The 26,905-nt window shown below is 48.7% G+C and overlaps 1 protein-coding gene across 1 annotated transcript in view; it reads left to right on the top strand.

Annotated features, from left to right (window-relative positions):
• BEND3 (BEN domain containing 3) overlaps positions 1 to 26,899 on the top strand; it is a 32,086-nt gene extending 5,187 nt beyond the window's left edge. The window contains exons 2-4 of the mRNA XM_081828732.1: positions 10,425 to 10,472; positions 10,979 to 11,181; positions 24,601 to 26,899. Of these exons, the coding sequence (XP_081684858.1) occupies positions 10,436 to 10,472; positions 10,979 to 11,181; positions 24,601 to 26,847 (2,487 nt within the window). The 5' untranslated portion in view covers positions 10,425 to 10,435 and the 3' untranslated portion in view covers positions 26,848 to 26,899. The remainder of the gene's footprint in view (positions 1 to 10,424; positions 10,473 to 10,978; positions 11,182 to 24,600) is intronic.
• The last annotated feature ends 6 nt before the right edge of the window (positions 26,900 to 26,905 follow it).

Below are 26,905 nucleotides of genomic sequence, written 5' to 3'. Positions count from 1 at the left end.
TTTGAGAATCTTTTTTTTTAAAAAAAAACACTTTATAATGGGTAACATTTACTTTTTTTTTTTCCAAAGATCCCACTTATCTATTTGACAGAGAGTGTGCATGAGCAGGGGGAGGGGGAGAGGGAGAAGCAGACTCCCAGCCAAGCAAGGAATCCGTTGCGGGGCTTGATCCCAGGACTTTGGGATCACGACTGGAGCCGAAGACAGACGCTTAACCGACCGAGCCACCCACGTGCGCCTGGATAACATTTACTAAGTGCTTTGTGCAGTCACTTTCTCCTTTGTAATGTTCGCAGAAATTCTTGAGGTAGGCTATTATGTTCAGCTCCATTTTACAGAGGAACCAAGGGTAGGGAAGCCACTTGCCTTGTGTTAATAAGCCGAACAGTAGGCAGGGCCAGGGTTTTAACGTGATTCTTTCTGACCCTCAAGGGAATTCCGTTTTCTTGGAGATCAGAGATCAGCTGCACTCGTCCCTACTCTGGTGGTCCAGGGGCCCTATCGCCAGGTGACTTGCTCTGCCTCAGAGCCCAGCCTACAAATGGGCGCTCAGTGGGAAGGAAGAAAGCAGAGCGTGGGGAGGTCATGCCCCATTCGTCGGGCTCTTGGAAGGCTGGAATGAGGCCCCGGAGTCCACCTGGGTCCCTTTCGTTCTTTTTGCTCTCTGTAATACCCCCCCACCCCAAGGGAGGCACAGACTGCTGCCCCCCCTGGTTCTCTGCCTGCCAAATAAGAGGCCTCTTGCGAGGATCGCGTGGGTTAACATGTAGAACAGATGGCTAGCCGGCCCTCCGGAATGTGAGCTGGTATCCTCCTTTTCTATGCTTAATGTTTAAAATCGATATGACAGAGCGATATCACAAAGTCAGATCAGTCATGACAGTTGTGAAAAGGCTGAGGTGAGTTTTTGTTAGGTCTTTAAGTTTTGAAATCCTGAGTATGTCTTATTAATAACACCTTTAAAACGGTCCGAGTGTATTTTCCCTGCTTTACCCTTTGCATGGGGCAGCTCACACAGCCACCAGCTCCCTGGTCTCAGGTTTCAAACACAGTGCTTTTCTGGGGCTCCCTTTCTCCAGCAGCTCTTCCTGTGCTGAGAGTTTGCCTCACTTTGCATCTGCAAACGTGACTTGGGAGGTGGGGAGGATCTGCCCCCCCCACCCCCCCCAGTGGCCTGAGGTCAGGGCTGCTGGGCCCTGTCTTCCTGGACCGCACCTCAGCCCAGTGGCTGGTGCTAAGTTCAGTGGACGTTTCCGATTTAGTGGGCCAGAATCCTGAGTCAGCCGGCTGGGATTTGAACCTCGAGGTTTCAGGAAGCCCAAGTACTTCCCATTTCTGGGCCTGCTGCAGGGCCTCTGTGAGTCCTGGCCAGCCACAAGCCCCTGGCACCTTGGATTAGCCTCACACTGCCCTCACCAAGAGGCCTGGTCTGGCTGCTCTCTCATGAGTGGAGGTTCTCTGGAAAGAACTTGATGGAGAGGACCCCTGGCCACTCCTAGCCCTCTCTGAGCAGCGCTGGAGAACGTTGTCCCTTGGACACCTGCGGGACACTTAGGGAAGTGACCCATGACCTTGCAAAGGCAGTGGGCTTTGGCAAGGAGTCACCACACCTAGGTGACCCCTGCTCTCCTTACTGTGGTCTTGTCTTCAGCTCTCAACAAGGAGAATTCTCCACGTCAGGTTCTTTGTGACTCCTTATTACCCACTCAAACCAGTCACCTCACCACACCTTCCTTATTCTGTGGTTCAGGCACTCCTCAGCTCGGCAGACCTGCTGACCTTCCCTCTCCCCACTACCTCCTGCTGCTTAACCCAGGAGCCAGGTCCCTCAGAGCAGGCCTCTGCTTGCCCAGTTTGGGCCAGTTTTGAGGAGTCAGGGAAGGAGGGCCCCAGAGGCGGGTCAGAATGTCTCCTAGACACCGTAAGAGAACCCTGAAGAAAAGACCACATTTAACAGTGGTCATGCAGGGTACAGAGACCCAGAAAGCGAGGCCTCTGCCCTGATGAGTTGCTAAGCTTCCGGCCAGCCGCAAGCCTTCCGGTGACCTGGCCTTCCAACCCTGATCCAGAAGACTTGCTCTCGTTTTTTGGTTTGGTTTTGTTTTTCTCTCCCGTGAAATTTACCTTATTTTGAAAATCCTTCAAGTATCAGGCAAATGCACTGATAGAGCCTATAATGTACCCACCAGGAAATGACATTTCCTTATGGTTCAGAACCAATCTCTTCACCTTCTTATTCACACCCAGGTTTATGAGCTGAGACTTTTTCCTGATCTCTCTTTCTCCCCACACTGAGGAGCATTTTCCATCTTCAGAGGCAATAATTCAGAGATAGTTAGGAAATGAAAGGCCTTTCCTAGTTTGTCGGTTGTTATATTGTTTCTTAGATTATTGATATTTTAAATATTTAAAAGTTGAATGATTTGATTTTACGTAATTAGCATGTTGCTGTTTGTGGGCCTGAATGAGAATATGGCCTGCTCTATTCTATATTCATATTGTAATACTTATTTTTCATTTTTAAAAATTTCTTTTTCATTTTCAAAGAATTGCATGCCCACTGTAGAGTATTTGGAAAGTAGAAGGAAATATTAAGAAAAAAATATCCATAATCACCTAATTGGAGGTAATTGACGTTTTGGCATATTTCCTTCTAGCTGCATTATGGCATTTTTTAATTATGCAGTTGACATATCCCCAGCGAACTTTGAAGTAGGTTATTATTGACTGGGTGGCCCTGTAATGAACAATTGATTTTGAATCTTTACACATAATTTAATGCTCGGCTCTTTCTGTCAATAGAGGTTTTCGAATTCATGTGTTGAGAAAATGTGTCGAAGTTGACTTCCTAACTTTGTATAATGGAAATAACGATAGTGATCAAGGGGGATCTCAATCCAGGTCACATTCAGTTTGTTCTGTCTCCTACTTTCTCTGCAACTTTTTGTGGAATTGATCAATAAATAATAATAGCTAACGGCTATGGAGGGCTTCTGCACCAGGATTTCCACCCTCGGTCTGATACTCAGTTCCTGCCTGTGCTTAGCCTGAGAACCTCTGCCCTCTGCCCAATGTGATGACTGCATATCATAACTTTCAAGTGTGTGAGGCTCCGTAAGTGACAGAAAGATTTGGTTATAGGTCCTTATAAGCTGAAAGTGATGAGGAGGATCAAGATTTGCCCATCTGAACATTGACAAAGTTATTTTCAAAGTAGATTTTTTTCCCCCTAGAATTTGCTTTAGTGTTATTTCTTCCCCCCAAAGAAAAAAGTCTGATAAGTATATGCTAGAGCTTAAAATTATTTGTGTCTAGGTCACAAAATTGTAAGCATTGGTGGTCTTCTGCACAGCTGTGCAGGCCGCCCGTGTTTACTAGATTTGAGTTACGGTTGTTATAGAAACCCTAATGTAATATCTCCTAACCTTCGGGTTCTGAGTGCTCTTTCCTTCCTGTTACTTTTATCTTATGCTGTTTACCCGTCCTCCCCTCTGACCGAGGTTCCCAGAGTTCCATCTTCATTCTCCAGGCCCTCCATCTCTGCTCGTATTGGTTGTGATCAATCCTTGTAAATCAGCTGTCCGGTCGGTCACCCCTGCACAGAGGACGGTCCCCCACTGGCACCAGCAGCTCCGCATGCACAGTCGGGGATGTAGTTACCAAAGCACTGGGCAGGGAGGCTTCAGCATGTTCCCAGCTTTTCCGAGCCTTGGATCCCATACCTATAAAATGAGATCATCTCTGAGGTCCCTTTTGTCTCTAAAACTGTGCCTCAGTTTCCTAATGTATCAAAGGAAACTAACAAGAATCTCTGCCTCATAGGATTGTTAGGGAAGTTAGTTCACTGTGAACCTCCTTCTACATAGTGTAAGCTGTTGTTTCTGTTGATTCTCCACCGAGGGTGCAGAGCATGGGGCTGTGAGGTGAGGAGTCAGAGGGAATGGCACGGCAGCGTTTCTGCCCTCCACGACCTTACCCCCAGGGCTGGGTCGGCCTGTTGGACTCCTCCACTGGTGCCCTCAGCACCACCTCTAGACAGGGGACTCCTTCCCCTACGGAAGCGCGTTACCATGACCCTGACTGTCTCCTCCCAGAGAAACTACTCACTCGGGAGCCTTGTCTCCCAGTCTGCTTCTGGGGGGGGGAACGCGAACTAAAAAAAGAAGTGAGAGAGAAGTGTCCGTGATCTATTAAGCGAATAAACAAGGAACAGGATCTTAAACCTTCCAGTATCAGCATCTCTTTATATGCTTAAAAATTAACAAAGACCCCAAAGAGCCTTTGTTTATATGGTTATATCTGTCAATCTTTACTGTGTTAGAAATTAAAACGGAGGGGCGCCTGGGTGGCTCAGTTGGTTGAGCATCCAGGTCATGGTTTCAGCTCAGGTCATGATCTCAGGGTTGTGGAATTGAGCCCCACGTCGGGCTCCATGCTTAGCGCAGAGGCTGCTTGGGATTCTCTCTTCCCCTGTGTCTCCCCCCTGCTTGCATGCTCTCTCTCTCTAAATAAATGAATAAATGAAAATCTTTAAAAAAAATTTTTAAAGAGAAATTAAAATGGAAAAGTGTTTAAATATTTTTAAATTTATTTAAAAACAACCATAATAAATCGATTACAAGGTAATGTCACTAATATTTTAATGAAAGGTAACTATTCTCCCACCCCAAAAAAATCGTAGTGAAAAGATTGATATTGTTTACATGCTTTTTTTTTTTTTTTTTTAAGATTTTATTTTTAAATAATCTCTACACCCAGTGTGGGGCTCGAACTCACGACCCTGAGATCAGGAGTCGCAGGCTCTGCCAACTGAGCCAGCCAGGTGCCCCTATGTTGTTTACATTCTTGCATCTCTCTTTAATATCTGACTTAATAGAAGGTGGCCGATTTTCCTATCTGCCTCTGTAGTCAATCTTTTGCAAAATAACACTTCATGTAGCCTCTGGAAAGCTCTCCTACACGTATCTGTGAGAGAAAAGGGGCAATGCTCCCTCACCCTCTGCTTGCCTCTCTGCCTACTTGTGCTCTCCCTCTCTCTCTGTCAAATAAATAAATAAAATCTTTAAACAAACAAAAAAGGGCCAATAATATCTCAGTGTTATAAAAATAGTTTTCATCTCATGGAACCCTTGAAAGGTCTTGGACATATCGTAAATTGGCTCCCCAAAAAGAAAAGGAAAAAAAAAAAGCTGTTTTTAGAAGTGTCCATTTCCGTGGTGTAAATACTCCCGCTGTGGCCTGTTGCGAGCTGCCAACTGGACTCCTCTGAAGTGGGGCCGGGGAGAGGCACAGTCTGTGCGCGCCGGCCCGAGCCGGCTCTGGCGACCGGGTCACACTCTGGGTCACACTCTGTGAGCCGCTGACCCCGAACATCTGTGGACACATGCCCCAGGAAACTGACCTTGTTGCCTCTCAGAGAGGGACTGGGGACTGGGGGACAGTGGACTTTTTTTTAAAGAATTTATTTATTTGACAGAGAGAGAGAGGCACAGCAAGAGAGAGAACACAAGCAGGGGGAGCGGGAGAGGGAGAAGCAGGCTTCCCGCCGAGCAGGGAGCCCGATGCGGGGCTCGATCCCAGGACCCCGAGATCATGACCTGAGCCGAAGGCAGATGCCTAACGACTGAGCCACCCTGGCGGCCAACAGTGGACTTTTGAACCAAATATTCTTTTATACTTTTTGAATTTTGTTTCTTGTGCGTGCATTATCTAGTCAAAAAAGGAAAAAAAAAAAAAAGACTCTAAGCATCTTCCCTTCTTGAAATGAACTCCAAAAATAGACACTGACCTATAATTTGTAAATCTTTTCAACGTTTCCATTTCTTTGTGGCATCTCTGAGAACTGATTCTCAGCCCCCGTGAATGGTTCTCACTTGTCTGCCTCCCCATCGTCCCTCCTCACAGACCTTCTTCCCGCCAGAGGCGGGAGCTTGCTGATACTCAGGCATCAGATTCAGCGCATTTCGGCGGCAGGAGGCGCGGACGTAGCCCTGCCAGTTACTGCATTTATGTAGCCAATTAAGCAACTTAGCCTTTGTAATTTGATATTTGAGTGGCTGAAGCATCTTGTTATTTCTGAACGTTTGGGATTACCCTCCCTTTTGTGCTTTTTTGTAAACGGAAGGCTTTTCTGATGACATTCTAATCTTCCCCCACCCATGTGCCCTGCACGGAAAATTGAACATTGTCCATCTTACTCCGTGCAGAAGGATAGAGAGTATTAGGCATTTTAATAAAATTTATGTATACTCTTAGGAGCTCTGCAACATTTAAACCTTTCTGTACCAATGACAGTCACTTAGCCTGAGGCTTCCTAGGCTGTTTGGCTAAAAAAAAAAAAAAATAACTGAGCATTTTCAGTTATTAAATTAACCCCTGGAAATTGGTCCAGTTTGAGAGTTCCCCTCCAAGAGGTCATGGATGTCTTAGAACTTGTGGTATTTTCGCTAGAGGCAGCAGCAGGCTACGTGGGTCTCGTTGACACTTGTCCCCTTCATTTGTTAAACGTTCCTTTGGGCTTGGCCAGGGGTTTCTGGGGGACATGGAACAGCCACCCCCTGGGGAGAGAGCTAATTCTCAGGGACACATGGATGCATAGTTTAGACTGTCTCACAATTTGCGAGACACGGTGAGAGAAAGAAGAGGATTTTGAAAAGGAGAGAATGTTAAAATGGGAACGTCCGGCAGGCAGAGGAGCTTGTAATCCTAGCAAGCCCGGGGGGCGGGAGCTGCGGTGGTTGGTAACTCCTGCATAACCTGTAGTTAGGTGAGAAACGGAATTTCTGCGGCATGCTCGGCATCCGGGCGCTCCGTGTCCACCCAGGATGAGCAGCCTTGTGACCGTCCTCTGGGCAGATGGCCAGGAAGTGGAGGTAGCAACGTGATGCCCCTCTCCTTTATACCGCTGTGCGGGCACCATGTCAGCGCGGGGGATGCTGGGAAGTGACCCACATGTCCCTCCTGTAGAATCTCTTCTGTACGGCGGAGTGGAGTCTGGAAGCATGGAATAGACTGATTTTCCAGGTAGCTACATGCAAACAGAGGGAGATTGGATGCTCCAGCTGCTCTTGGACAGAGGGACCCAAGGTTGGAAACTGGCCCCTGTGTTCATGAGGATTCTGCGACTTCCGCTCCGGGTGGCTGACTGGAGATACACATAGACTTGTTTTGAATCCTAGTTCTGCCACTTAGCAGCTTGGTGACCCTGCGCAGGTTACCTGCCCTGTGTTCCCTTCCCAGCACCCCCACTTTCCATATTCACATATTGTGTTTCCAGAATCAAAATGACAGAAAAATAATTTTTTCTGTCTTCATTGGGGTATTGTCGACAAATAAGAATTGTCTAAGGTGCACGCCTTAGTTTCTTTATTGGTAAGATTGGGATTAAAATAGCTCGGGGCGAGGTGGAAGCCTTCATGAAGAGGCTCGCGGTTTGTGGGCTGCTGGTGTTACTGAGGACCCTCCCTCCCGTCCCCACTGCACAGTCAGATGCGTTGTGTGTTCTTCAGGCTTTGCCAATCGGAAATTCCCCAGCTTCCCAAGAAGCGGGGCTGCTTTGCTGGCTGGGAGGGAAGGGGCCTTCTGTGCTGTGGTCTGGGTCACTTCTGTGCTAATCTAGCATCTGTCACTGGTCTAAGGTGACGCTGGTTCCAAAGCATATGCCCTATGGGTGTCTTGAATGCCCAGGAAGCGGGCCCCTGGGAGCCTTCCCAGCTCCCCTTCTGGCTTTCTGCCCACCCACAGGAGGCTCAGGTGTGTGCTCTTCCTACACCATTTTCTGACACAGGATGATCAGAATCCAGGCGCTTGCATTGCCTGCTCTGGTGTCACATGGTGTGGGTTGGAAAATACCCTTCCTGCCTCTCGAGCCCCGGTCCCGGCGAGTATACGCCCAGCGCTGGGCCGTGGGCCCCACCGGTCAGCCCCAGTCCCAGCCCGCCTGAGCGCCGCCTCCTCAGCTCCATGCTGCTCCCTGGGAAAATACAGTTGGGCAGATAAACGATTAGATAACCGTGCTGGCCTTGCTCAGCATTGTGGTTCTGTCTGCTGTGTTTTTTCACCCACACCTGTTTTCTTCCAGGATTTGCTTGTCTTTTTAATGCTCTCTACTTAGCCAAGCATTTGTGGTTTTTCTTTCACCTTGACCCTTTCTTTCCCCGATAAGCCATCCACCTTCTCCTTCCTCTCCCACCACTTCTCCCCAGAGTCATTCGTTTTGTACGCTGTACCCTCTCTGACGAGCCTCACTCCGTCCTGCCTGCCTGTTTGCTGCTTCTCACCTCTGCTCTTGATTTCAGGGAGTGGTGTCTGTGGCCGGGGGGGCAGGCTTCCCAGGGCCTTGGCAGTCAGGTGAGGCCTGCAGTGCATTTTCTCATGAAGCCCCCTGCCTGGGCTTGAACTTCTCCCTGGCAGTGGCCACCCTGCTGTCTGCAGACTACTGTTCGCCTACCTGCCCGTGCTCCCCCATCACTACCCTCAGCCCCTCGGGGGATGGCGTCAAAAGTGGGGTTGTTTCCTTGGGATACAGTGGAAATTGTATTTTCTAAAATTCACTGTTGGTAAAATAGCTCTTGGGCCCTTGAATTTGACTTATTATCTTCCCTCAGTACCGTCTTGTGTGTTACGTTTTTCAGGTAGCAGATAGTTTGGTAAATAGGAATTATTTTCAGTGTAATTGCAATTTCAAATAAACCTTAAATTTTCTTATTCATTTCTCTGAAAATTAGTAATACAGAGATGGAAAGAACTGTGCCTGTCATAAAGTTACTGTGACGTTCTGAGGATAGCACATCACATCATAAGCACTATATACGTGTTGCTATTATTAGTGAATTTTGAAGTTGTTATTGTGTGCATAGATTACCTAGACTCACTCCCTCTTTCTTGCTCCCCCTCTCCCCCGAAATTCATCCATCTAAGACAGAGAACCACACACCGTTCTGTGGCTATTTGGTGAATAGTGTATTGAACTTTGTAGGTAGCATCGCTCTTTCTCCTAGAAATTTCTTAAAAGATATTTCTTGGTCTTGCTCTCCTCAGATGCTTAACCAGAATGGGAACTGAGTATTTGTAGGCAGCCTAATCAGTTGTGGGAACCACAACTCAATATCAACAGTATATGCTGTCATGTCTTCTTTTCCAGTGTTACTACCTCTTTTACACCTTATGCTATTTACGAATGCTGTTATGTAATTTGGGGAATCTCAAAGATTTAATGCTACTTTTATTTTTATTTATTTTTTTAAATATTTTATTTATTTATTTGACAGGGAGAGACACAGCGAGAGAGGGAACACAAGCAGGGGGAGGGGGAGAGGGAGAGGCAGGCTTCCTGCTAAGCATGGAGCCCGATGCGGGGCTCGATCCCAGGACTCTGGGATTGTGACCTGAGCCGAAGGCAGACGCTTAACGACTGAGCCACCCAGGCGCCCCTTAATGCTACTTTTAATCATGGTGTCTGTTCCGTTCTGGCTGGGCAGTGGGAGTCGGGCTAGCTCCGCACCAGACCCTGAAGCCCAAACAGTGCCCCTTGCTCTCTTGTGGCCCCCCGCCTCATTCCCTCATCAGTAAAAAGAAGGGTTTGGACCAGATTCTCTGGAGCTCGAGAACTTTAAAACCCCACATTGCCTCCTCTTGTTGCCTTGGAAGGAAGGGCTAGACCAGCACCATCCAATAAAAATAGAACGTAAGCCACTTAATGTAATTTTAAATTTTCTAGTAGCTACATTAAAAGAAAAGGTGAAATTAATTTTAATAAAGTTTTCTTTAGCCCAATGAACCTGACATTATCGTGTCAACATGTAATCAACATAAAAATGATTAGATATTTTACTTTTTTTTTTTGCTCTGCTACATCTTTGAAATCCAGTGTGTCCTTACACTTAGAGCACATCTTCATTTGGACTAGCCACATTTCCAGTCCTCGGTAGCCATGGGACTAATGGCTGCCATCAGGGGCAGTGTGGGGCTTTCTGGAGCACCTGGAGTCAGCCCTAGGACCCGCTCGTGTCCGGTGGAGCCACGGCCTACATCCTCAGTCAGCCTTTTCACTCTGTGGCTGGAATTTAGAAAGCAGGGACTAACAGGAGATCCTCTGAACTTGGGTCTTTCGTAAGCCTTGATTTTCTCAAATAACATTACCCCCTCGGTCTGAAAGTGACTCAGTCGATGCTTTAAGATGCCTTCTGCCCACGTGGAGTTTTGGAGAAGTGCTCCCAGAGGGTATGCAGAAGGCCTGGCTGCTTCTAGCAACTGCAGACAAATAGAGAGGATGCAGTTTTCCGTGATGTTAGGGAACAGTATCAGCTTAACCTTCCATTACCCAGAGCCAGGGTTGGGAGGGTAAGGGAATTTCTCATGGGTATGGAGAATTAAGAAATAAATCAAGCAATAAATCAAGACTTTGTCTTTGTCTTTTCATTTAGTGGAATAGAAGATGAACTCAACTGAATTCAGTGAAGATGTAGAAGAAGGTAAAAAAAAAAAAGCTTCTTTTTAAAAAATATTTTTAATTTAGTATTTTTTATTAGGTCATACACTACATGGTTCAAAAATAAAAAGTTACATAATGAAAAAATCAATGAAAAGTCCCCTCCCACTCCTGGTTCCCAGCCCCCTCTGCCCATACACCTGCTCGAGGTTTCTTACGTATCTTCCCAGAGTTACTTTTCTAAAAGTATCATTTCAAAGATAGTATTTGTTTCTTTCTCTCTGTTTCCTGTCTTTCCCCCCAAGAAGGAATTTAAAAACAGTTTTGAGCAAAAAGTTCTTAGAACGTGGTTTTATTGTATAGCACTAACATGGTAAGATAAAAATCGCTAGGTTTGGAAAGGGCAGTTTTATTGTGACTAGACTTTATATTATCTGAGTGATAGTGTCAGAGGGCAGCCCGCACACACCCCGTTGCTCAGGGAACCCTGCTAACCTCCGAGTGGCCCAGTGGTCTTTCCCGCTGAGCCCTGTTTCTTCTCTGCCACAGTTCTAAAAAATAACACTGTGAAAGTGGAGACAGAGGCCGAAGATGCTGCCCTGGACTGCTCGGTGAGCTCCAGGTCTTCCGAGAAGCACCCTCTGGACAGCGTCTTCACTGCCCTCCAGGATTCCAGCAAGCGAAAGCAGCCGGGCGGCGATGGCCAGCCTGACTCTGTCCCCAGCGTGAAGAGGCGGCGGCTGATTCCCGAGGTGAGGGCCCAGCCCCTTCCGCTGTTTGCTTGGGCTCTGACCCTCTGATTAGATGCTCTGTCTCTCTACTTGTGGGCATCCAGGCAACTGCTGGGCCCTTGGGCATGAGAAAGCTTTCATTGCAGCTCTCCTGTCTCTGGCTTAAAGTTCTAGGTGTCCTCTCTGACTAGAATTCTTATATATGTCTGGATTCATTACGGGGCTAGGGGAGTCTTCACAATGCAACTGCTTTTGAGTTCTTTGTTTTGCTTTGCTCCACTCGATAGCAAGGGCTGTTAAGAAAAGCCTACTGCATTTTATGTAGTACAGGCTGTACACAGATTCCTGGAAAAGTTGAGGGTTGGGAGGTCTTTTCCTAAATCAAGCCCCTCTTTTATATTAGGAGAACTTGCTCAGTGAATCTTTTTGTAAAGAGAATTCTTTTGTAACATACCTGTTACCCCCGTAACCTACAAATTTTATGAATTTGCTTTATTTTTTTCGTCACCTGCTGGTTAAATTGAACTTGACTAAATTCTTTTTTTTTTTTTAAGATTTATTTATTTATTTGAGAGAGAGAGCATGAGCGGAGGGGTAGAGGGAGAGGGAGAGAGAAAGAATCCCAAGTGGACTCCACGCTGAGCGCGGAGCCTGACAGAGGGCCTGATTTCATGACCCTGAGATCACAACCTGAGCTGAAACCAGGAGTTGGATGCTTACCCGACTGTACCACCCAGGCGCCCCTGAACTTGGCTAAATTCTAAGAGAGAGAGACAACAGAACTGGATATGGTGGCCCCCTCTAGCAGCCTACAGTCCGGGTGGGAGACAAGACATGTACACAGAATGGTTAAGACCAAGGAGAGAGCGGCAGCTTTAGGACATCGGGTCTAGCCTGGGATGTTTCACCTCTAAGCCTTCCCACGGGCCAGCAGACTACACCTTAAATTCTTAGAAGGATATTTTCCCAAGCTCTCCAACATAGACAGACAGACAGACACACGAGCTCTTTGGGGGACCCAGATAGGAATTCAATTTCTGCATGTCTGTCCAAAAGAGCCCACGTTTTCAGAGCTCATTATCATTAGCCAGAACACCATGGAGCATCAGCCTGGGACTCTGGGTTGTACTGTCTTTTTTTAAGATTTTATTTATTTATTTGACAGAGAGAGACACAGCGAGAGAGGGAACATAAGCAGGAGGAGTGGGAGAGGGAGAAGCAGGCTTCCCGCGGAGCAGGGAGCCCGATGCGGGACTCGATCCCAGGACCCTGGGATCATGAACTGTGCCAAAGGCACAACAAATGAGCCACCCACACGCCCCGTTACTAGTTTGTTTTAAAGAATTAAAACTATTAGATGCTAGGGCAAATCCAAGTAAATTGGAAATACCTGGATTTTAGAGATTTAGTGAGTCTTCAATAAGTAAAATTATCCTTTGCTAAAATTAGCAAAATTATGAGATTGATTTTCACCAGGATTTAAATATACATGTTTAGATTCTGTTATAATGAGCATCGACCTGCATTCCATATCATGGGTCATTGAGTAATACTTTTATTTATTTGGGTTTTTCCCCCCAAAACAGCCTTTTTTTTTTTTTTTAGTTAATTAATTTATTTGAGAGTGAGCGAAGGAGGGGGAGAAGCAGAGGGAGAGAGACTCCAGAGACCAATGTGGGGCTTGATCTCACGACCCCAAGATCACAGCCTGACCCAAAACCAAGAGTTAGACACTTAACTGACTACACTGCCCAGGTGCCTCCGCCCCCATTATTGAATTATTGAGATATAATTCACATATGCAATTCACCAATTTAAATTGTACAATTTAGTGGGTTTCTTGGGGTATATTCACAGAGTTGTACAACTATTACTATAATAAGTTTTAGAATATTTTCATCATCCCACAAAGAACCCTTGTGCCCATTAGTAGTCACTCCCCATTCCCCTCCTTTAGCACCTTGCAAGCAGTAATCTACATTGTCTCTATGGATTTGCCTATTCTCGATATTTCATATAAATGGAATCATAGAATATGTGGCCTTTTATTTTTTTATTTTAAAAGATTTTATTTATTTATTTGACAGAGAGACACACAGTGAGAGAGGGAACACAAGCAGGGGGAGGGGGAGAGGGAGAAGCAGGCTTCCTGCAGAGCAGGGAGCCCGACATGGGGCTCGATCCCAGGACCCTGGGATCACGACCTGAGCTGAAGGCAGACCCTAATGACTGAGCCACCCAGGCGCCCCGTGTGGCCTTTTATATCTGGCTTCTTTCACTTAGCATAATGTTTTCAAGGCTCATCCATATAGCATGGATGAGGTCTTCACTCCTTTTTGATGGCCAAATAATATTCCGTTGTAAACATACCACATTTTGTTTATCCATTCATCAGTTAATAGACATTTGGGTTGTTTCCACTTACTGACCATCATAAGTAATATTCCAACAATACATCGATAATGCCCACCTAGGAAAAGAGTTGAAATTTTTTATAACTATATGAGCATTTTTTTTTTTTTTATTTGAAAGAGAACACGAGCAGGGTGAGTGGCAAAGGGAGAAGCAGTCTCCCCGCTGAGCAAGGAGCCCGATGTGGGGCTCGATCCCAGGACCCCGAGATCATGACCTGAGCTGAAGGCAGACGCTTAACGACTGAGCCACCCAGGCGCCCTATATGAGCTTTTTTTTTTTTTTTAAAGATTTTTTATTTACTTATTTGAGAGAGAGAGAATGAGAGAGAGAGAGAACACATGAGAGGGGATAGGGTCAGAGGACAAAGCAGACTCCCTGCCGAGCAGGGAGCCCGATGCGGGACTCAATCCAGGGACTCCAGGATCATGACCTGAGCCGAAGGCAGTCACTTAACCAACTGAGCCACCCAGGCGCCCATATATGAGCATTTTAAATAAAGGGTAATTACAGATATCCTGCCCTTGGTTCTGGGTGCTCTGGCTGCCCACCCTGGCCACTTGCTGCACGCCCTGTGACCCTGGGGAGAGTATCATGTGTGGCTAGCAGGCTCCAGTGCAGTGAGAAATGATTGCAGATGAAATCTCAGACTTCCTCACTGCTGAGTGAGATCCATGTTGGGCGAATACAAGCTCTAAGGTGGTTAGTCGAAGAGCTTGTTTGAAAATCATGTAACCATTTTTTCTTAGGTTTTATTTTACACCATAATTTATTATGCTTTCCCCTAATGATCGCTAGATAGATGTTTTCCACTAACATGTTTAGTGCTGCAGGGATCATCCATGTACGTAAACCTAGTGCCCTCTGTGAGTGTTCCTGTGGGTTAGATGCCTAGAGGTTACCCTATAAGCGTCGAGAAGCTTGAGAAGCACCGTTAAGTTCCTAATGGAACTCCTGAAAACGTTTTCTTGTGTGTCACATTACATTTCTACCTCGGATCCATTCTGTAGACTCGTTCAAGTGTGCAACTAAAGCCAAAGTTCCAGAAATGGGACACAAAATCCAGTGTATTGGTTCACTTTTGCTGTGGGACAAACCGTCCCGGATCTTAGCAGCTTAAAATGGCCGCCATTATATTTGTTTGCCGTTCTGTGGGTCAGCTGGTAGTTCCTGATGTGGCTAGGTGGTCTGGAATGGCCTCCCTCCCGTTTCTGGGGGCTCGGCTGCAGCTTCCCGTCCTGCGTGTCCTCGCCCCCGGGAGGCTAGTCCAGGCCTGTTCACGTAACATGGAAGCGTTCTAAGAGCACGAGAGGCCAAGCTCTGGGGCACAGACGCTTTTCACGCGTCTGCTTGCGTCACCTCGTTAGCTGGCGTCCCTCTGGTCAAAGCAGGTGACATGGGCCAGCCTGCCCGCAAGGGCCGTAAGAACAGGCTCCACCCCTGATGGTAGGAGCAACAAACTCACATTGCAGAGAGGCTTTCACACAAGGATGGGGCAGCTCTTGTGGTGGTTTTTATAAAGAGTTCCCCACAGTAAGGAACAGCAAGCCCATCAGGAAGGAACTCTGACCACGTCTGCCTGGGTTGTGGCCTTTGTGGACAGTCTGAGGTGGTCCCCTTGTCTCCTTATGCAAATGGAGTCACTTTATCCTTTCATTCCATACAATTTTGTTGGAATGGCATCCCAGAGAAGGGAATGTCTTCACATTCTTGGGGGCAGAGAGGGAAGGAGAAGGTTCTTATGATTTGTATTTTCGTTGAATCCTTCAGTATATGAAGCAAGTCAGAAAAAAACCTGGCCTTGGGCTGGAACTCCATTGAGGTTCGAGGTGGAGGGATTTCCCTGAGCATCCCATGAACGATGTGTGAAGGTTTCGGATGCCTCCCAGTTTGGTGAGGCAGCAAGCTTCAGCTGGGACCTCAGGCATCATCCTGGAATTCTGACACCAAAATGTATTTGAATATTTCTGACATCACTTGTCCAACTTACATATTCTAACTGGGCAGGTATGTTTACTTTTCAATAGAGTGGAGACAGCAGGCAGTTCTAACCTGTTAGATTTTAGACCGGAGAAGACAGGTTAAGTCCTGGATTTTGTTTTGGGTGTTTTACTAGTTTTGTTTATTCTCCTTACTGTATATAAAATGAGGTTGATATCCATGCACCCCTTCCTGTTCTTTAAAAAGAATATATGGAAGTATGAACCTTTTCAAATTCTTGAGCTCCTTGTAGAAAGGTGTCATGTGAATTCAAGGCAGTATTTCCTTTTAAAAGTCTCTGTAAGTTGATGTGTCAGTAAATCAACAGCCTCGAAGTACCCTGGGGATTTTAGAACAATCCATCAGTTTTATGAAATTATAGTATATGTTGATTTTTCAAAATGGCACTAGTCTTAATTCACAGTGAATAGTCCTTCATCCTTCTCCCCCTGAGTTTTCTCTGATCCTTCTTACAGATAAGGCGGCAGGCGTGGTGGTTGGGGCGGGGGGACATATGCAGCTTTTTTGCCAGAGTGAGACAAGAGGATCCAGGAGGCCGAAACAAGTGATCATCCAAAAAAGTGGAAAGGAAGTTCATGAACAGTGACTGAGTGCCTGCTTGACAAATGGCACCATTCCTTATTTAATCCAAATGACAAACCAGTGATGAGAGAATTAATAGCTCTACCAGACAGATGAGTCAATTCCGGCATGGAAGTTGGAGCACCAGGATGCCAGTGGGCAGCCTGGTTCCTGGTGCAAAGTATCAGGAGTGGACTGGGATCACTCACTCCCTGCATCTGGGGAGGCGAGCCCCACCTTCTCTGGTCCAGCCCGGAGGAATAGTAAATAGTTAACCTGGGAGTCAGATGGGGAGAGTTCACCATGGGGCCTTTGGCCGATTATCTGACTTCCCAGACTCTCAAGTTCCCCCGTGGTGATGAGAGAGAATTCTGCTCATCTCATTGGTTTCTTGTGTGCGAGGGAGCCCGGCACAGGGCCTGCCCCGTGTCAGCCCTCAGAACTGCCTCGCAACCCCCATCCCCAGTTCCCACCTCTTGTGGTCAGCATTCACCTGCCTCCACATTCATCACAACGAAAATGGCATGGAATTGCCAAGGGAGACCATCTGGCACCCTTTAGGATACCCCAGGTTGAGCGCCCTTGATTCTGAACACCATCCAAGTCAGAACAGAGACCACCTTTCATCTTCTCCCCCAAGCCCAAGGAACGGGGAGGAGGATGAAGGGTGGGGGGTGGGATCCGAGTGGTGGCCCTGATGTCAAAGGTACGTCATATTCCAACTCCTGTCAGTGCTGACGACTTGTTCATAGTGTCGTTTAGTACAATATTTAGAAGACACATAAAACCTCCCTCAAAAAACCTAACAAAAGGCTGTGTAAAGACTTACTTGGCACCTCCACGGGAAAGGGCTTCATAGCCAAATACAGCAGATGTGGGAGGTGAGTAGCCAACATTTTTATTGGTAATCATCTTTTTGTTCATGGAAGTGGGGGCGATACTCAAGAGCTGTATGCCAGGCAGGAGTTAGCTTTGTTCTCCTGGGGTTTTTCGTGTCTTTGTTTGTTTTTAATTCTAAAGTGTCACCGTGTTTTGTTTTTCCAGTTGGAGGATGGAAATGTCATCTCACTCACTCAGTGCAGACATAGCGAATACCTCCTCGGTCGCGGTGGCTCTGGTACCAGCCGGAGAGTCACAATAATTTCCGTGACAACCATAGCAGAGTAGGTCGTGGGCAATTCCCATTTTGACGAGGCTCAGAGAAGTTGGTGCTCCCGAGCCTGCTCGATTTGAGACTGTAGTTAAACACCAGTGCTGGTGGCCCTGAGGGCTGCAGGGGGTGTTTGTAAGATGTGGAGAGGAGTCTGTGAAGCTCTCCTGCCCTGACAGTTCTCCATCTCTTCTGGCTTCTCTCTTCTCCACTGTGATTACTTTATCTCCCAGATGCTTCTTCAGGCATCACAGCAGTTTCTTCATCCATTAACAGTGTAAGGATGACCCACAGGGTGAAAGCCATGAGGTCAGAGACTGTCTAGCTCCTTCCCTGGGTCCCCAGAGCCTTGCCCAGAGCCTGCCAGCTGCGAGGCGTTCCGTACGGTTTGTTTACTGACTCTGTGTGGTAGAGAGCCCTTGCAGACCTTACTGCTCCCGGTTATCTGGTCATTTGGTGATGGTGATGATGGAGAGAACCATTCTGTTGAGGAGGAAGAAGGTAAGCACCGCGTCTGCCTTGATTATTGATGTGGGAGCAGGAGGCAGAGGCGTGCCAGCCCCCCCAGAGCCGACTCACAGGGTCTGCCCTCGATGCCACATTAACTCTCCACCGTCTCCTCTCTGGAAGGCATGCTGCTTTCTTGGTGTTCCAGTTTGCTGCTTCTCTGGGCACCTTTAGCCACTCATCATTTGTCGAACTGCATTCAGCCACTGCTGGGATTTGGAGTCGCGAGGAAGATGTTTAATGCTTGAAGCATCCCCATGGTGGCCCAGTCCCTGGGATGTAGCTGGGCACGGACCCGGGGCATCTCCCCTAAGTGGTCTCCTTACCCTGACTGGTAGCCCTACATCAGCCTCTCTGTGCCCACATTCCCCAGCGAGAGCGGTGGGCGTTCCCTCTGGAGCCTGAGGGTGCTAGCCGGAGAAGGAGGTGCCCGGCTGAGCCCAGGAAGGAGGCTGGCACCGCCGTCCTGAGCTCCACGGCAGCGTTCCCGGTTCCCGTGTGGCTGCAAGATGAGCCTCGGAGAACTGGCAGTGGTGTCAGCCAGACACCCGGTGCCAAGGAGCACAGATTTAAAGATTTCGTGATACTCCTAGACAGCTGAGCAGAGGTTTTAGCAGCAGCAGCAAAGGCAGCCAGCCGGTTGTGACCTGGCCAGAGTTGGTGCAGTTCATTGGGGCGCCGAGTTGACGGGACACCAGTGTGGGGCTGTCTAAGAACCTGCTCTTTGGTGCACGTGTTGTGTTGCGTGTTGAATTGTGTATCTAAGGCCTCTGGGAGTGAGGAATGTTGCCCTCTACTGGGACGCTAACTTAATTTTTTATTCCAGCAAGTTAGCCAAAATGTTTCTGTTTGGTGGCAGTGTTTCTAACATGCTTAGTAGAAACTGAAATATTTTTATTAATGATCCTGAACAGTGAGTTATAGAGGGGATTTCCAGTTCTCATAGACCTTGGCCTTCTGCCTGCTGTAGGAGTGTAATGACTTCTCTTTGTTACTGGTATCAGACAGTTCACCCAGAACATGTTTCCTGGATTTACTCTCTATACTGGGTATTAACTAGGGCAGACCTCTCTCCAGAATGCAGTACTTTTGCTGCATTGCATGTGAGTTTCTGGTGACCTCTGCACAGAATCTTACTTTATGATGTGGAATCACTTGTAAAGCAAAGACCCTTGTTCTAAAAAGACTCCTAATGTATTTATGATTTTTTTTTTTAATGATTGCCGTTAGAAACTCAAATTCCTCTATATTGGTAATATGGTAATACCATGGAATCATGGTAATCTCATGATCCACAGAACTTGCAAAATTATTTTGGTGTAATTGAACTTAATGGTGAATGAGTTGCTAAAATTTAATTTACAGCCTACAGAAATTAGCAAATAAGGCACTTTGAATTTATTAGGGCAGTGTTTTTCTTTTTTTCTTTTTTAAAAGATTTTATTTATTGGGGCACCTGGGTGGCTCAGTCGGTTAAGCGGCTGCCTTCGGCTCAGGTCATGATCCCGGGGTCCTGGGATCGAGTCCCACATCGGGCTCCCTGCTCAGCGGGGAGCCTGCTTCTCCCTCTAACCATTCCCCTGCTTGTGCTCTCTCTCTGTCTCAAATAAATAAATTAAAAAAAAAAAAAGATTTTATTTATTTATTTGACAGAGTAAGAGACAGCAAGCATGAGTTGGGGGAGGGCAGAGGGAGAGGGAGAAGCAGACTCCCCGCTGAGCAGGGAGCCCGATATGGGGCTCGATCCCAGGATCCTGGGATCATGACCAGAGCCAAAGGCAGAAGCTTAACCGACTGAGCCACCCAGGTGCTCCCTAGGGCAGTGCTTTTCAACAGTGACCCACAGTTATAAATCCACCTGATGGTGAACTACAGCTCACATATGGATTTGTATGCAGACAAAGAGAAATAAACTTTCCCAGATTTACATACCATATGCAGTGCACCCTGATATTTTATATTCTCTCGTTTTCCCTCCTCCCTGCCTTTTTTTCCTTCTTCTGCCTTTCCTTCTTTCTTTCTTCTTATGCTGCTTATGACCCACCAAATCAGCTTCATCATTTACTAATGGGTCATGATCCATAGTTCCAAACATACCATGTTGGGGTAAAGATTTTCATCTCCATCCCTTCCTTTCTCCAAGTTTCTGATGTGTGTGTGTGTGTGTGTAGTCCTCCTTGCCTCCCTCCCTTCAGAATCCTCTGCTTTCTGCCAGATAGCAGAACAGAAGAACTGTAAAGAACTTAAAACCCCACCTTCAGCTCAGTTGTCCAGTACTCCTCCCCTACTCCCAGCCTTCAGGGCAAACAGACCTCTAAGAAGTGCCTTCTGAGTGACTTACCCTGATGCATTGCCGGGAAGTCCTCTTGTTTACTGGCTGAGAGTAATCTTTACAACTAGTTTAATAAAAGGCCCCCTTGTAGTACCTCTGCTCTGGCTTGGGAATAGCATTGCTTAATAATAATATAATTCTCTTAATTTTTTTTTTTTTAAGATTTTTATTTATTTGACAGAGAGAGAGACAGCGAGAGAGGGAACACAAGCAGGGGGAGTGGGAGAGGGAGAAGCAGGCTTCCCGCCGAGCAGGGAGCCCGATGCGGGGCTCGATCCCAGGACCCTGGGATCATGACCTGAGCCGAAGGCAGACGCTTAACGACTGAGCCACCCAGGCGCCCCAGTAATAATTATATTCTAACAGTGAATATTTATTAAGCACTTACTATGATTCAGACAGGGCTCAGTGCTTTCTGCACATTATCTCATTAAGTCTTCATAACTACCCTGTGAGACCTACCATTATTTATCCCTGAGTTTCTAGAAGCCGAGGCATGAAAAATCATTTGATTTGGCCAAGGTCACAGAAGACAGCCTGAGCTGAGATCTTATCCACGCTTTTATACCTCTCTACAGACATGTTATTCATAAAGCTAGTGGCCTTTCCAGACGGCTCCTTTTTCTGAAGCATAGATTTGAGAATGGCAGAACACCTTGCCCTGCTTTAACCATCCTTGCGTCTGGTTGACACACATTCATTGAGCAATTCTGTATCCCAGGCACTGTGCAAGGTACTGGGTGGGGGTAGACTCAGGAATGACCTGTTCCCATCATGGGAACAGTCATACAGTGTGATGAGGATGCGATGAGGATGCAGGCAGCTGGGTGAGGAGACCCCAGGAGGGGGAGGGTCAGGTGGCAGGCCATTCATGGTAGGCTTCTCCCACGCCAGCAGGCCCCTGGTCCTCTGTCCTTGAGAAGCATGGGGTGCGTAGGAGGAGGGCCAGGTGCCTCTGAATCGTCATCAGCTTATACAGACAAACCCTGAGGAAAGTATTGGCCAGCTCCATGGGATCATTAAAACACTTCTAAGAATTCCTCTATCTTCAGGTTCTTACAGAATAAAGTAGTTTTTCTTTAGCGTGGTTGTTATCAACAGTGAGGCAGGAGAAAAATTAACCTCTCTATGTGAGTCATATTATTCCATTATCTAAAAGAGAGGGTCCAGGAAGTAATTCATTAATTTAAAATATGAAATGAAATATAACGTGGGTGGTTGAGAAAGATCAAAGTCTTACATGTTTATGTGGCCTCATGCTCTGTTTTCACCTGGACGTACGTATTACTCACCTGCCATTAAAAATCTAGCTTCTTGAGCTTGTCTTTTCTCCCTACCCTTTTTAGGCTACAAGAGAAAAACACGTCATACTGTTTTGTGCTGGCATTAGTTATCTGAAGACTTACAGGTGACATTGAACCTGCCTGGATGAGGCAAACTGAGAGCAGACACAGTCTTCCAGGCATTGGCCACTCAGAGAGGACCCACAGCACCTGGGAGCTTGTTAGAAAGGCAGGCTCAGGGGCACCAGGCTGGCTCAGTCAGAAGAGCATGCAACTCTTGATCTCAGGGTCATGAGTTTGAGCCCCACATTGGTTGTTGAGATTACTAAAAAAAAATAAACTTAAAAAAAAAAGAAAAGAAATGCAGGCTCAGGGACCAGAATCTGCATTCTAACAAGATCCCGGGTGATTCATATGTATATTAGAGTTTCAGAAGCACTGTCCTTGGCCACCTTACACCAGCCATACTTTCCCCGGGTGTGGAAGCATCCAAAGGATGCCCTTTGTTCTTACCAATTCTGCAGTTGCCCACGGTGCACACCTGTCAGTAAAAGCAAATTGTGCTTCAGCCCTGTGTGTTCATTCCCCTGACACCCACCAGTGCTCACCAATTAGCTCTTCTGCTTAATTAAACCCTCAAAAATATATTCCAATAAGTCTGGGTCAAATTTAACATTTGTCAAAACCAGCTTTATGAAGTTGGGACTGAAATACAATGAATGGCACAGTATTTAAAGTATAGCATTTCATAAGTTCTGACGTCTGTATATATCAGTGAGGCCATCACCACGATCAAGATAATAAACATGGGGCACCTGGGTGGCTCAGTCGTTGGGTGTCTGCCTTCGGCTCAGGTCATGATCCCGGGGTCCTGGGATCGAGCCCCACATCGGGCTCCCTGCTCTGCAGGAAGCCTGCCTCTCCCTTTCCTACTCCCCCTGCCTGTGTTCCCTCTCTTTCTGTCGCTCTCTCTGTCAAATAAATAAATAAATAAAATCTTTAAATATATATATATAATAAACATGAGTCACCAAGTACCATAAAGTTTCCATGTGCCCCTTTGTGTCCTTCCTCCACCACCAGGTAACCCCACTATCGATAAGTTTGTATTTTATATGAATGGAATCCTACAGTATGGCCTCTTTTTTGTTTGTCTGGCTTCTTTTAGCAAAATTATTTTTAGACTCCTCGTGAGTACTGTGTGTATCAGTTCTATTGCTGAGTAGTATTCCATTATATGCATATAAGACCGTATACTTGCTGATAACATTTTGGGTTGTTTCCACCTTTGGCTAGTTACAGATGGGGCTACCAAGAGCATTTGTGTATAAGTCTTTGGATGATCATGTGCTTTCCCTTTGCTTGGTAAATAAATATCTAGGAATGGAATACCAGGATCATATGGTCTGTGTATATTTAACTTTTTAAGAAACTACCAGCTGTGGGATGCCTGGGTGGCTCCGTCGGTTAAGCGTCTGCCTTCGGCTCAGGTCATGGTCCCGGGGTCCTGGGATCGAGTCCCGCATCGGACTCCTTGCTCAGCAGGGAGCCTGCTTCTCCCTCTGCTGCTCTTCCTGCTTGTGCTGTCTCTCACTATGTCAAACAAATAAATAAAATCTTAAAAAAAAAAAAGAAACTACCAGCTGTTTTCCAAAGTAGTTACACCATTTTATATCCCCACCAGCAGTCTGTGAGAGTTTCGATGGCCTTCACATCTCCAACACTGGGTATTGTCTTTGTGTTTGTACCCATTCTGGTAGGGATGATGAGGTATCTCTCAGTGGGCTTTAATTTGCAGGTTATTAATAAGCATCTCATTTATTTATTTATTTATTTATTTAGACAGAGAGCTAGAGAGAGGGAGAGAGAGAGAGCACAAGCAGAGGGAGGAGAAGCAGACTTCCCGCTGAGCAGGGAGCCCGATGTGGGGCTCGATCCCACGACCCTGGGATCATGACCTGAGCCGAAGGCAGACGCTTAACGACTGAGCCACCCAGGCGCCTCTAGAAGTGTTAGAATTTTAAGTTAGGTTTTATATTTATGTCCACAATCCATGTTAAGTTAATTTCTTTATGTGGTACACATAGGATGGAAATTTTTGTTGTTTGGTTTTGCGTATCTATATCCAGTTGTTCCAGCATCATTTGTGGAAAAGATGATCTTCATTGAATTGCCTTTGAGCCTGTGTTGAAAATCACTTGGCCATATGTACATAAATAAGCCTCTTGAAATGTTCAGGGCCTGGCAACAGGGGAAACCACTGGTGAAAGCAACGAGAACTCTGGGTTCTCAGATGGCCAAGGTTGATTGCTATCTGGTGGTGGTGCTGGGACTCAAGCTTTGGGGTCTTTAAAGGGGATCTTGAGCTTGCCGTGCGAGTCCAGCAGAGTGGACTTGCAGAGTGTGTGTGCCATCCTTGGTGAGCTGAGGAGATAGTCCCTGAAATGAGTTTGGTAGAGTTCAGTTCCCTCCCTGTCCTTTGTTGAGCAAGGCTGAGAGTGCATGGCATTACCCTTGTAGATGCATAGGAGAGGCAGGAATACATTACATCCAGTGGCCGCCTTCAGACACTGGGGCGTAATTGTCTCCTGCAGCTCTTTGAGAAACCTGGGGCCCCCATACCTCATGCAGTCTACAGTTGCACGGGCTCTGGGACGTTCTGGGCCGGCCCTTTTCTAGTCTGAGATAAGAGGTCACTCTGGGCAGCGGTAGGGGTGCAGCAGACCCCCGTTCTTCTGTGCTCACCACCGTGCGCCTCAGGAGCTGCCTGGTCTCCTCGAGGCTGCAGACTGGCAGACACACTGCTGTCTTCCCGAGCTGCTGTGGGCAGGACTCCCGATCCCCGTCTGAGATCAGCCGGAGGCCCAGGTCAGTGAGGTGCCTGCCGTGCCCGGGGCAGGGCCACCGTGGGAGGGGTCTCTCTCGCATCTCTGGCAGGGTGGTTGTCCTGCAGGACGGGGGAGCCTTCCCGGAGGTCGGGCTGAGCCTCGCTCGGGGAGGAGGAAGAGGGAGCTGTTGTGGCGCGGGCATGTGGGTTTGGGTCAGCTGTGCGTTCCCGGCCAGGCAGAGTGACTCTGGGGCGAGGGAAGTGGCTCCTCACACACTGCCGAGGTGGACCCTGGCACCACCGTGCGTCTCCGGCCCCTGTGTAGTGTAGTGAATGCGAGGAGCCTAACACACTGTTTGTTTTCCAGGCCCTCCTAGCAGGCATGCGGAACCGGGAGAACAGCTCGCCCTGCCAGGGCAACGGGGAGCAGGCCGGCAGGGGCAAGAGCCTGGGCTCGGCGTGGCCCGGCGAGGAGGAGCCCTGCAACGATGGGAGCACGCCGTCCTACAAGAAGCCTCTGTATGGCATCTCACACAAGATCATGGAGAAGAAGAACCCTCCCGCCGGCGACGTGCTCAGCACGTACGAGCTCTTCGACAAGGCCAACTCCAGCAACAGCCCGTCGCCGCTGCGGCTCCTGAACGAGCCCCAGAAGCGGGACTGCGGCGGCGCAGCGGCCGCCACCGACGCTGACCCCAACATCTACTTTCTGATCCAGAAGATGTTCTACATGCTCAACACGCTCTCTTCCAACATGTCGCAGCTGCACAGCAAGGTGGACCTGCTCTCCCTGGAGGTGAGCCGCATCAAGAAGCAGGTGAGCCCCACCGAGATGGTGGCCAAGTTCCAGCCGCCCCCCGAGTACCAGCTCACGGCGGCGGAGCTCAAGCAGATCGTGGACCAGAGCCTGTCGGGCGGCGACCTGGCCTGCCGCCTGCTGGTGCAGCTCTTCCCCGAGCTCTTCAGCGACGTCGACTTCTCGCGCGGCTGCAGCGCGTGCGGCTTCGCGGCCAAGCGGAAGCTGGAGTCGCTGCACCTGCAGCTCATCCGCAACTACGTGGAGGTCTACTACCCCTCGGTGAAGGACACGGCCGTGTGGCAGGCCGAGTGTCTGCCCCAGCTGAACGACTTCTTCAGCCGCTTCTGGGCCCAGCGGGAGATGGAGGACAGCCAGCCCGGCGGCCAGGTGGCCGGCTTCTTCGAGGCCGAGCAGGTGGACGCCAGCCACTTCCTGGACAGCAAGGACCAGGAGGAGGCCCTGTCCCTGGACCGGAGCAGCACCATCGCCTCAGACCACGTGGTGGACACGCAGGACCTCACCGAGTTCCTGGACGAAGCGTCGTCCCCCGGCGAGTTCGCCGTCTTCCTCCTCCACCGGCTCTTCCCCGAGCTCTTCGACCACCGGAAGCTGGGCGAGCAGTACAGCTGCTACGGGGACGGCGGCAAGCAGGGGCTGGACCCGCAGCGGCTGCAGATCATCCGCAACTACACGGAGATCTACTTCCCCGACATGCAGGAGGAGGAGGCCTGGCTGCAGCAGTGCGCCCAGCGCCTCAACGACGAGCTCGAGGGCCTGGCGCTGGACGGCGGCAGCGAGGGCGAGCCCGCGCGCGACGACTGCTACGACTCCTCCAGCCTGCCCGACGACGTCTCCGTGGTCAAGGTGGAAGAGAGCTTCGAGGGCGAGCGGCCGGGCCGGCGCTCCAAGAAGATCTGGCTGGTGCCCATCGACTTCGACAAGCTGGAGATCCCGCAGCCCGACTTCGAGGTGCCGGGCGCCGACTGCCTGCTGAGCAAGGAGCAGCTGCGCAGCATCTACGAGAGCAGCCTGTCCATCGGCAACTTCGCCTCGCGCCTGCTGGTGCACCTCTTCCCCGAGCTCTTCACGCCCGACAACCTGCGCAAGCAGTACAACTGCAGCGGCTCCCTGGGCAAGAAGCAGCTGGACCCGTCCCGCATCAGGCTCATCCGCCACTACGTGCAGCTGCTGTACCCGCGCGCCAAGAACGACCGCGTCTGGACGCTGGAGTTCGTGGGCAAGCTGGACGAGCGCTGCCGGCGCCGCGACACGGAGCAGCGGCGCTCCTACCAGCAGCAGCGCAAGGTCCACGTGCCAGGCCCCGAGTGCCGGGATCTGACGAGCTATGCGGTCAACCCCGAGAGGTTCCGAGAGGAGTTCGAGGGGCCCCCGCTGCCCCCCGAAAGAAGCAGCAAGGACTTCTGCAAGATCCCTCTGGACGAGCTGGTGGTTCCCTCGCCCGACTTCCCGGTGCCTTCGCCGTACCTGCTGTCGGACAAGGAGGTGCGCGAGATCGTGCAGCAGAGCCTGTCGGTGGGCAACTTCGCCGCCCGGCTCCTGGTCAGGCTCTTCCCGGAACTCTTCACCGCCGAGAACCTGCGGCTGCAGTACAACCACTCGGGCGCCTGCAACAAGAAGCAGCTGGACCCCACGCGCCTGAGGCTCATCCGGCATTACGTGGAGGCCGTGTACCCGGTGGAGAAGATGGAGGAGGTGTGGCACTACGAGTGTATCCCGAGCATCGACGAGCGGTGCCGCCGCCCCAACAGGAAAAAATGCGACATCCTGAAGAAAGCCAAGAAGGTGGAGAAGTGATGGGCGCGCCGGGGACTGAGCGTTCTGGCGGAGCGCGCCCGCGGGATCCACAGACACG

Source organism: Leptonychotes weddellii, chromosome 8 (genome assembly GCF_054177405.1).
Source record: "Leptonychotes weddellii isolate Sample4059 chromosome 8, ASM5417740v2, whole genome shotgun sequence".
Taxonomy (NCBI): domain Eukaryota; kingdom Metazoa; phylum Chordata; class Mammalia; order Carnivora; family Phocidae; genus Leptonychotes; species Leptonychotes weddellii.
This window is presented reverse-complemented; position numbering and strand designations above follow the sequence as displayed.